Consider the following 12,330-nt stretch of genomic DNA (forward strand, 5'->3'; position numbering starts at 1 on the left):
TGCTTGTCACCTTTATCTTGTCTTCCTCTCTTCAATAGTCCCTTTCTATGTGTCCTTCTGTCTGTCTTACCGTTATCCTTATTGGTCCTGTCTGTCTGCCCTGATTTAGATTGTAAGCTCTTTTGAGCAAGGACTGTCTTTTCTTCATGTTGTGAAGCGCTGCGTACGATTAGTAGCGCTATAGAAATGATTTATAGTAGTCATACTAGTAATCTTTAATAAAAGTGATTAATAAATCCCCGTAAATAAATAAAATATATAGATCAATAGATATAGGTGAAACAAAGCAAAACACATCAGGATTTATATTCCGCTATTACCGTCTCAGTTTTAAGTGGATTACAAACTGAAAGAGGCCAGAACAATATCTGGGATTTACAAAATAAATTAGTGATCTTCTATAACAAAAAATATAAAAACTAAAGATGCTAGTGATGCTATTCTTTATTCAGCACATATCAATGAAAGAGAATCAGTTTCATCCCCCTCCTAAAATCTAAATAGCCGTAAGAAACCTGCATGGGATAAACATAAACAAACATGCATGGGATAAACATAAAGGAATCCTGTTCAGAAGGAATGAATCCTAAGGAGCTTAGCCAAGATTGGGTGGCAGAGCCAGTGGCGGGAGGCGGGGATAGTGCTGGGCAGACTTACACGGTCTGTGCCCTGAAGAGGACAGGTACAAATCAAAGTAGGGTATACACAAAAAATAGCACATATGAGTTTATCTTGTTGGGCAGACTGGATGGACCGTGCAGGTCTTTTTCTGCCATCATCTACTATGTTACCTCTTTTCCCAGTTTAGCAGCTTGAAAGGCAAATAGAATTCCAGAAATGTTCTTTCTTATTTTGCCTTTAATGAGGGGAAACTAAATGGGTTACAGGTACTTTTCTCTACGTGACCTACTATGACTAGTAAATTTAAACTGTTCACAGAAGTAAAGAGGAGCTAACCCAAACAGTATTTTATACTGAATACCAAAACATTTTAACTGGATCCTGGCTTCTATAGGGAGCCAGTGCAAAGATACACAATATTGCAGTAATTCAATTGTGAAAAGAACAACAACAAAAAATGATTTTCTCTGCAACCTTCAACTTCTGTTTTTGACCCTTCTCTTTGCTTTGCATTGGCTACCCGTCAGGAAATGCTGCATTTTTTTAAAACGCTCCTGTGATCAATTGCCAATTGCCTGGGCAACCACAAAAAAATAACTACAAACAAAACAATCTTATCACGATTAGCAACTGTTTATTTTTACAGAATTAGCAGCAAAGCAGAAACTAGTTTCTTAGCAAGAATAAGCAGGGGGGAAATTGGATACATAAGCACAAGGGAAAAACAACGAATGACGCACTTACTAAGAGGCAGATGCAGCAACCAAACGTAAAAAAATCTAAATCGTTAAAGTCCCTAACGATTTTAAAATAACGAAAAATGCACCAAAAAAAAAGTCACACATGCTGAGATCGGTATTGAAACTTACAATGTATCAAAGAATCACAATACACATCGTTAATCGGCCCCCAAATCATGCGCAGAGCAGTCAAGCGTTATGTTAGCTGCTCTGCGCATTCCACAAACAGTCAAAACACAGTCAAATCACAAGCACATGGCTCCCAAATCAAAACAAAAATAAAAAAAAAAGGGTCGGGAGGGGGCAAAGGCGCTGGTCAGGAGCGTCCTGTGTGGCCGTCCTTGCCCCCCCCCCCCACCCGTGGTCGCCGTTCCCCCCGCCCCACTTCCCCCTGCATTCTAAATTAAAAAGCAAGAAGAAAAGCAAACGTACCTTTAGCAGCTCCGGCCCCCCTCCCTTCCTCACTACTCTGTCTCCCCTCAGCTCTGCCTCCCGACATCCTCCGCCCTGTGCCCCGCCCCCTCTTGGGGTCGTCACCGCCATTCCCCTCCTCCATCGGGCCCCCCTCCCTCTTACCGGGCCCGTGCAGCGCCTCTGTCCTCTGTCTGAAGGCGCTGCACGGGCAAGAAGAAAGCTGATGCCTGCCTTCGCCCAGCTTCTGTCGCGCGTCTCTCTCCTCCTGGGCCCACCCCTGTCTGACGTCGGTAACCTACGTAGGTTACTGACATCAGACAGGGGCGGGCGCAGGAGGAGAGAGACGCGCGACCGAAGCTGGGCGAAGGCAGGCATCAGCTTTCTTCTTGCCCGTGCAGCGCCTTCAGACAGAGGACAGAGGCGCTGCACGGGCCCGGTAAGAGGGAGGGGGGCCCGATGGAGGAGGGGAATGGCGGCGACGACCCCGAGGGGGCGGGGCACAGGGCGGAGGATGTCGGGAGGCGGAGCTGAGGGGAGACAGAGTAGTGAGGAAGGGAGGGGGGCCGGGGCTGCTAAAATTTTGCTTTTTTTGGGGGGGGGGGAGCGGCGGAAAGTGGGGAGCAGCGGGGGGGGGGGGGCAAGGCCGTCCATACAGGACGCTCCTGATGAGCGCCCTTGCCCCCTCCCGATCCTTTTTTAATTTTTTTTTTTTTTATGTGTTTTCTGACGTCCTTTGGACCAATCACAGCGCTTTTAGCTCTGCTAATGCGCTGGGATTGGCTCAAAGTTTGTTTATTTTTTCACTTAATGATTTTTCCTGGCACAGACCTGTCCTAACGAGAGGTCCAGACCTCTCGTTAGATTTCCTGCCTTTTTCCTGCGTAAAGGCAATCGGAAAAGGTTAGTGCATCTCGTTTCAATGGGGTTTTCACACTAATTGCTCATCTCCATTCCGTTTTTGTTAGCTGCTGGCTTCCTCGGTAAAAGCCCTTTGATGCATGCAACGGATCAAATTTTCCTCGTTGGAGAGTCATTAAAGGCTCATTTAGCTTTAGTGCATCTGCCTCTAAGTCTCTGGCTCCCCAGAGACCCAGGACTGTCAGTGCCCCCTTTGTCTTTCAGACCAGGCATTTATATCGAGTTTCTCAGCTCAAAGCACAAAAAATCTTGTTTTTCAGAAATACATCCTCTAGGATATGACATAATTGCCAAAAAGGTAAAAAAAATTACAGTTCCTCAAAGAATACATTTCAGTCCTTTTGTTAATTAAAAATCACACTCAGATCAGATTCTCTCCATGAATCACGAGGATAACTCAAAACATCCAGTGAATCAAAATAGTAGCGCTCCCACTTTAAAAAAAAATAAATAAAGGAGGAAAAAGGCCTCTTTACAACTGTGGCAAACAACAACGCAAAAGCAGGATCCCTGTATCGGTGAATCCACATGCACACAGTTAAAACATTAATCACGGGTCAAAAAACCTCCACTCCAAAAATGAACAAAATAGAGCAAAAACTCTCACATTCAAATAAATCTTCAACACATTGGTGCCACGCAATTACAGTCATAATATATGAGCACTTATCTTTATAGTGCTGTGTCTCAATACACGGCCGCTCAGTCTTGACAGGATAACAAAAAACAGTGTGATCCCGACGGACCCGTTTCGCTTCCAGCTTCTTCTGGAGACCAGGACTCAGATGCACTAAACTTTACGAGCCAGTAACGAGCAAGTAGTAAACTCTGGCATGCACTAAACACTTTTTTCCGACGACACGGTAGCAGCTAACGAAAACGAAATGCAGATGAGCAAATTGTGCAGAAACCCTGTTGTAATGAGATGCACTAACCTTTTCCGATTGCCTTAATGGTGGAAAACGCCGGAAAATCTAAGGAGAGGTTTTACCTCTCGTTGGGGCCGCGCTGGATTGAAAAACTGTCAAATACGCTGCCCGAAGATGTCGCGCCGCTCCCTCCCCCCCCCCCCCCCCCCCCCCCCCGTTTTTCAATCAGCTGATATCGGAGAGTGCAGTTGAAAGCGTCCATCATAAAAATAGCCTTCCATTTTGGCCATTATTCACACCCAAATAATAAAAACGACTTTTTTGGCTGTGCTTCAGTCAGGTGAGAGACCTGGAGTAGGGGCTGTAGGTCTCTTATGATTTTCCTGAAAGAGATATTCCCATCCCCGCCAGTGCTGGCCTTCTGACAGCCACCACACTTACTTATTTCAACATTTTTTTATTGATGATTCCACAACATGACAACATCCCACAAACTCATTTTACAGTAAGTTGCAAACACAACATAAACATCTGAGTAAACACAATAATTCTTTTCCTCATCAATCATTTTTTAAACCTTTTTCCCCCTCCCCTTTTACCCAGCCCCCCCCCAGGCTTAACATTCAACTGCTCCGCGACACCTGCTCCGAGGAACCTGCTGACAGTTCACTTCCTCTGAGCATCAGCAGTACATTATTTCACAGGGTCATGGTATCTCCTATTTTGCCCAGCTTTATGATTCAACAAAGACCATTTCCATGTCCTGATAATATATAAATTTGAGTACGATAATAAGAAGTCATGCACTACAGCTCATCATCATCCTTTTAACCTTTTCCCCCCTTCCCCCACCAGTCCCACCCCTCCCCACGCCCTCTCTATGCCCCCATCTACCCTCCCCCTCCCCCCTACCTTCCCTCAATGCAACGCTCGAAGTATCGTGCAGTCTAAACTACTTTTGCCAGGGGAGTTTGTTCAAAATTTGACTACGTGCTCGTGGCGAGATGGTCAGCCACCAAACTTAAAACACAAGCTGATCAGGAGTAAACTCCCAACACAGACTGAAGGTGAAGAGAAGGGCACATTTCCCTGCAATACATCCAGCTGCAAGCTATGCCAAAACATTTCACAGGACCCCACAGTCATTCACAAGGGAAAAATATTCAACATAAAGGAATCTTTCACATGCTCATCTTCCAAAATGGTATATATCATTCAGTGTAAAAAATGTAACGAAGGATGCTATATTGGAGAAACAGGCCAGATGCTTAAGACAAGATTCAATCTGCACAGACATCACATGAAAATAGCCGGTGCCAGTCAAGCCCCCACCCCTGTGGGCCAACACTTTACAAGACCAGATCACTGCACCAGTGATTTCACAGTAAGAATACTGAAAGGTAATTTTAAAACAATACAGGAACATAAGACCTTTGAAATAAGAATGATTGAATATTTTGACACCCAACAAACAGGACTTAATAAGGATCTGGGTTTTCTAACCCATTATAAACCATAAAGCTGTATTTCTCTGTTTATTTCTCTGTTTATTACCCTCCTCTCACCTACCAACACCCATCCTGTTAGAATTTCAATGAAATGCTTTGATGTCCCCATGCACACCCCCACCCTCCCACTCTGTCAGACTGTCAAAGTAATGCTTTGATGTTTCTCTTATATATACTATCTGCTACCACATTTGCTTATTTCCGATCTGACGAAGGGCAACCTTCAAAAGCTAATCAAGAAATGTATTAAGTTATGTCCAATAAAAAAGGTATCATCTTATTTTCTTTTCCATGTTTTATTTTGTTTGATTTGTATTGATAACCTTTAAGAGTGGACTAACACAGCTACCACACCTCTCAACCAATTGAGAAACTGGAATAAAGGAGGGCTTGGGAAGAGTGGAGGATTGGAAAGGATCAACAGCAGGGACAGGCCTGGGCTAGTGTGGGGTTATAACATAGTTTCACAGAAATGAATGGGACAATTGTTATGTTACATATTCTTCCTCCCATTTAAATAATGATTATTGTTTTTAAAAAGAGAGCTGGGATGGGTAATTCAGAGAGGCCCTAGAGCAAGGAGAAACAGCCTCCAGATTATACCTCCACCCAGTATTTTCAAAGCATCTTTTGTAGCTCTTCAGTTGTTTGTCTGCAAGGTAAGACAGGCTTCGTAAGCTGTTGATAAAGTTTTTTTTAAGGAGGATGGGAAAAGGAAGGTTTTGAATAGCGATTTCATTTGTGAACCACTTAGATTGTTTTCATTAACGTGTAGGTGGTATATATAGTAGTAACATAGTACATGACGGCAGATAAAGACCTGTATGGTCCATCCAGTCTGCCCAACAAGATAAACTCATTTACATGGTATGTGATACTTTATATGTATACCTGAGTTTGATTTGTCCTTGCTTTTTCCAGGCCACAGACTGTAGAAGTCTGCCCAGCACTGTTCTTGTACTAAGTTCTGAAGCTAACATTGCAGCCCCTTAAAATTTACACTCCAGCCCATCCCTATCTATTCAGTCATGATCAGGGCATAGACCTTAGAAGTCTGCCCAGCTCCCACTTTGGTTCCCAATTACTGGTGTCTCCACCCAATCGCCGCTAAGATTCCACGGAACCATTCCTTATAAACAGGATTCCTTTGTGTTTATCCCACGCATGCTTGAATTCCATTACCGTTTTCATCTCCACCACCTCCCGCGGGAGGGCATTCCACATATCCACCACCCTCTCCATGAAAAAATACTTCTTGACATTAGTCCTGAGTCTGCCCCCCTTCAACCTCAATTCACGTCCTCTAGTTCTACCGCCTTCCCGTCTCTGAAAAAGGTTCATTTGCGGATTAATACCTTTCAAATATTTGAATGTCTGTATCATGTCACCCCTGTTTCTCCTTTCCTCCAAGGTATACACGTTCAGGTCGGCAAGTCTCTTCTCGTACAGTTTGCAACGCAAATCCCATACCATTTTCGTAGCTTTTCTTTGCACCGCTTCCAGTCTTTTTACATCTTCAGCGAGATACGGCCTCCAAAACTGAACACAATACTCCAAGTGGGGCCTCACCAACGACTTGTAGAGGGGCATCAACACCTCCTTCCTTCTGCTGGTTGTGCCCCTTTCTACGCAGCCTAGCGTCCTTCTGGCCATGGCCATCGCCTTGTCACATTGTTTCTTCACCTTCAGATCCTCAGACACCAACACCCCCAAGGTCTTTCTCCTGAGTCAAGCTTACTAATCTCTCCCCTCCTATTCGGTATCTCTCTTTCGGGTTTCTGCACCCCAAGTGCATCACTCTACACTTCTTGGCATCAAATTTTAACTATAATAACAAAAGTTCCACCAGTGTATGCTCCTATCTTGTATGCACTATCCAATATTTTTTTATTTTTTAATATGCAGTGCTCAGAAATTGCTAATGTGCCATATACCATATGTTATGGAGTCAGCCAGCAGCATCAAACCATCATAGCACTGACCCTGCCTGCCACCTATCATATAAGGCCACACTCTTGGGCCACAGTTCGTTATAACATTGATAATAAGTAAATGAAATCACTTATCTTTAGGTGGTCAGTTCACTATCAATGATGGGACTAGTGCCTTTGCTGCAGGACGACTTCATCCTTTTGCAATAGTGCAATTAAAATCAGTGTTCCATCATTCCTACCAATCTTTTGAATATCTTCTATCAGATCCTTGTCTAACTAACTACTCCATTTGCGCAGGAGGTCTATAGATAACCCCCGTGTGGATACAGGTTCTATCTTCTCTTTCCAGGATGATCCATAAAGCTTCTTCCTTTCCCCAGGTTCCCCGCATTTCAGCCGCTCTGATATTGTCTCTCACATACAGAGCCACTCTTCCACCTCTTCGGCCCTCTCTATCCTTCCTAAAAAGATTATAGCCCGGTTCGGTCACATCCCATTCATGGGAATCGTTGAACCACTTCTCCGTAATAGCAACAATATCCAAGTTTTCTTCAGACATCAGGGCTTGCAAGTCTTGAACCTTTTTACTTAGACTACGAGCATTTGTGCACATAGCTTTCCATGTGCTTAGTGAGTTTAGGTGGTTTACTATATTTACATGACCTTTCCCTCTGCCATCATGTTTATTCTGGGGTTGACTTTCCGAAATCCCTTGTTTCCTTTTGTCACCCCCACCCTCTAGTTTAAATGTCTACAAACATATTGTCTGAATTTCTCCCCAAGGATCCTTTTTCCCATCACAGAAAGATATAGCCCATCATTACAGTACAGCCTGTTATTTTTCCACGTATTAACCCATGCTCCTATGCATCTAAAACCTTCTTCTTTACACCAAGACTCAAGCCACCTACTGAATTCCTCTGTTTTGCGTAATCTTTCCTCTCCCCTCCCCCATGTAGGAATTACTTCAGAAAAAGCCACAGTTCGAAGCAAAGATTTCAGTCCCTCCCCAAGCTTCTGGAACGCTCTCTGTGCTGTAAACTTGTTGGCCAGGTCCCCAGGTGAATTACAACATCAGCATTTGAAGCCTTGCTCTCTTCTCGGATCACTTTCAGTATTTGGTCTGTACATCTTGTAGCTGAAGATCCTGGAAGACATTTTACTAGGTTGGGAACCCTTGAACTGTGTTCCTAAGTTAATGCTTCTGATAATGGAGTCTCCGTGCAGTAAGAATTTTCTGCTTTTCACCATTCTGTCATTATTTGGGGGATGTTTCTTGGGTTGTGCTGCTTTCATTGCCTCTGGTTCTCCACAGTACTTCTTTTTTCACCATCGTAATGATGCAACACTGCAAAAGAATTTGACAGGGGCAAAGCTTGGGAGGGCGAGTGTTTCTGTGTCACAGATCTTAGTCTACCAGAGCCTACTGTGACCCGTCTATTCCTCTGATGTTTCATTCTCTGAGGCAGTGGTGGTGATAAATTAGCTGGGAAATGAGTAATCCTGGATGCTTCTTTAATTGTAGCTAATTCCTTCTTGAGTTTGTTGATCTCTTCTTTCAAGGCTGACATTTGGAGACAGGATAAACTCTAAGGTTCCATATAGTTTTTGTTTTTTTTGTTACATTTGTACCCCGCGCTTTCCCACTCATGGCAGGCTCAATGCGGCTTACATGGGGCAATGGAGGGTTAAGTGACTTGCCCAGAGTCACAAGGAGCTGCCTGTGCCTGAAGCGGGAATCGAACTCAGTTCCTCAGTTCCCCAGGACCAAAGTCCACCACCCTAACCACTAGGCCACTCCTCCACTCCCCCCCCAGTTCCCAGATAGTTTTATATAAATAAAGTTATCCTGAATAAAAGAGATTGTTTTTGGTTGTGAAGCTGTTTCAGACTGTCTTCTTTACAGGCTGTCTTACAGGCTCATACATGCTATCACAGGCCTGAGGGATTGCCTACCAGTCAGTTTACTGCTGTCTGTGTTCTAATTAACCCAGAGTGATTAGGACATTTGTTCCCCACCATCTGTCGTCCTTTTGTCATTCTTGTTATGGTTCCTGGTTACCACTTCTTCTCCCAGATCTCTGTTTCAGTTCCTGTCTGCCTTGTGTTCTTCTTCCTACTCTGTTTGCCTTGATTCCTTGGTGTCCCTTAGCTCCTGACATGAGTCTGTTTTGACCTTGCCTTTCCCTAAGGACAGTTTGCTTTTTTTCCAGCATAAAGCTTCTCAGTAACAAGCCTTGAATATTGCCCGAACCTGGTTCTCAATTCTGCGGTGGTGGGTTCATGTCAACAGAGGACCTAAGAGATCTTCTTTTCTAGTGGTCACCGACATCTCAGCAGGGGATTCCCCGCCATTCAGGTTTAATCGTATGACAAAAATGAATGTACTTATTAAAAAATCTTATAATTATAAATAAGAATCCTCCAATTACATGCGCAGAGACAGTTTAAAATTTGTGAACTTTCCAATGGTGAATTTGATTAGTCCACTAGATGTGCTCAAAAGATATATGAAAGAGATTTTGGAAATACCGGAATCTAATGTTCTTCCACTTATTCAGTCCTATTATATTCCACAGAAAGAAAAAGTTGCACAAGAACCACAACCATCCTTGAATATAACAGACTTTATTGAAACATCAATTACAGAGCAGACAATGACAGCAACTTTGGTTGCAGTTGTAGCTCTGCTACCAGACAAGCAGTGGTTATTTAGACTTTTCTTCCGACATAAAGCAAAATTATTTTGGGGACATAAAGTATTATTGTTTCCTGATGTTGCCAGGGATACTCAAAGAAAGAGGAAGCAATTCCTTTTATTAAAACCAGCCGTTTTACATCTAGGAGGAACATTTTATTTAAAGTTCCCATGCAAATGCATTGTGAATTATAATTCCCTTAAATATGTGTTACTACTACTACTACTTAACATTTCTAGAGCGCTACTAGGGTTACGCAGCGCTGTACAAAATAAACAAAGAAGGACGGTCCCTGCTCAAATGAGCTTACAATCTAAAGAATGAAATGTCAAGTTGGGCAGTCTAGATTTCCTGGGTAGAGGTGTAGAGGTTAGGTGCCGAAGGCCTGCAGGAAAAACCTGTACCATTTGAAAGATGTTTTGCTTTGTTCCTCTCTCAGTGGCAACTACTATCTGGATGAAGAGAACATTCTTGCCAAATAATTACAAATATGTTGAGTTTGCAAAACTATGATTGCACCTATGACATTCATCGCTCAAAATGTCTAACAGAGCTGTCAGTGTTCAGTTCTTTGAAATGACAAATATGTCTATTTCTAGACTTCCATCTTTCAATTGCTACTATCACCTGTGTGTGCTCAGATTAATTTTCAGATGGGTGTAAAAAGGGGTAAGTGTTACAAGTAGGCTGTTTGTTGGGAAAAATTATAAAAATGCTGTTTGGTGGTGATTAATGAATAAGGGTTTACACCTTCACATGTCAGCAAGTAGGAGATGTTGGGGTCCTTTCTTAGCTAAAGCTTGTTAGCAGACATAAGTGAAATGCAACTGAAATAGTGAATGAATATTCCAAGGATGCATACATTAGTTGTGAAAAGACCTTACTTTGACAACACTAACTTCTTATAAAGGAGCACTAGTGTTTAGCGTATGCTAGTCAGCGCGCACTAAAACCGCAAGCGTGCCTTTGTAAAAGACCCTCTCAGAGATGAATATTCAACAGAGAAAAAGATGAGAAAGTGCCCGAGCCAATTGTCAGCATTTGTGGCTTCAAAAAATGCTATTGGAGTTCAATGAGGATAGCTCTGAAATAGCTTTGCTGTATGCCTTATTTTCTTGGTGTTTTTTTTCCTTTTTCTCCTATTTAAATCTTGGAATCCTAGTAATGAGGACTTAAGTGTTATCACTTATTAATGATGATTACCTACTTATTATTTTTCTTTTTCTTAGAGATTGTGAAGTTATAACACTTTCCTATTCAAGTGTATTCTTGGAAATGTAATTTGAAATTATTAAATTAAAAAAATTAAAAAAGAATCCTATAATGATGCAAAGTATTATCTCCATGAAGATAAATCAATGAGAAAATTGCACACTCTTCAGAAAATGTATGTCACACCCCTGTTCAAATAGCCAAGAGTTTAATTGGTGTCCGCTCAAAACCATGATCTCTCAGGAAGTGTTAAACCTCTGGAAGTGAGTGGATAGCTCTGGCAAAGAACAAGAAAATGATCTGTTTCTCATCTTGAACAGTCTGGCTTGCAGTGAGTTCTGCGCTATCATGCCAGTTGACCTGCGTCACTGGTCCAGGGATGATAGCGCAGAACTATGTGTGTGCCTGAACAATGTGTTTCAAGCACACACACTTCTTCAGGTGCTCTAATGGATCGGGGAGGTGGTCTATCATTTAAAAAAATATTTAATCCTCCCATTAAGAAGGGTGTGGCACTAAAGTTTAAATCTTAAAACAAAAACTTTACTGGTAACAAGTACAACTTCATTATGGGTGAAGTATACTGTAGAGTCAGTTTTCAAAGCCAGCGGTCAGCATGTTTTTTTTTTTTTTTAATGCCAGCACGGCATCGGAAGCCTAAAAGGAGGTGTCCACATGTACAATTGCCCCCTAAAACTGACTGCCCTGAATCATTCCATCCCTTGCCCCCTTAACGGCCTTCCCGGTATTGGGATGGAAGATCAGCATGGTACATCGGGGATAACAAACAGTAGTTTTTGTTGGTAACATAAATCCCAACACCCAGCAACACAGCACAACCAATGATCGTAATGGACAATATACAATTTTCATCCCCTTCGACTTTCAAGGTTCCTGACACACACCTACCCATAGACGGTCGGTAGCCCAACTGTTTGGGGAGGCTAAAGGGGGCGGAGCTTACCTCCATACGCTCCGTGGCAGCGACGTCAATGAAGAAAAAGACTACAGGCTCACCACCAGCTTCTCCCTTCTCTCTGCACACAGTGTCCCGTGATGCATTTCCTGTTTCCGCGAGAGCAGGGAGAAGGGAGAAGCTGGCGGCGAGCCTGTAGTCTTTTTCTTCATTGACGTCGCTGCCACGGAAATAAAAGATGAAAATACGCCGGGCGGGAGGGTGGGCTGCACCACAAGCGGAAGTCGACGATTGGGCTGGGGAGGCTTAGCCTCCCCAAGCCTCTTATACGGGGCGCCTATGCACCTACCTCATTTGACCACAATACAACCTTGTATTTGTTATCAACCGACTGGTGAACGCCTTTACGGTATTATGTAAACCACATTGAGCCTGCAAATAGGTGGGAAAATGTGGGGTAAAAATGTAACAAATAAATAAAAAACAGGGGACACATATC

The 12,330-nt window shown here is 43.0% G+C and overlaps 1 protein-coding gene across 1 annotated transcript in view; it reads left to right on the forward strand.

Moving 5' to 3' along the window:
• The first annotated feature begins 5,321 nt into the window (after positions 1-5,321).
• Positions 5,322-12,330, forward strand: part of LOC115459345 (SLAM family member 8-like) — a 42,626-nt gene continuing 35,617 nt past the window's right edge. The window contains 1 exon segment of the mRNA XM_030189185.1: positions 5,322-5,339. Within this exon segment, the coding sequence (XP_030045045.1) occupies positions 5,324-5,339 (16 nt within the window). The 5' untranslated portion in view covers positions 5,322-5,323.

This window comes from Microcaecilia unicolor, unplaced genomic scaffold, assembly GCF_901765095.1.
Source record: "Microcaecilia unicolor unplaced genomic scaffold, aMicUni1.1, whole genome shotgun sequence".
NCBI lineage: Eukaryota > Metazoa > Chordata > Amphibia > Gymnophiona > Siphonopidae > Microcaecilia > Microcaecilia unicolor.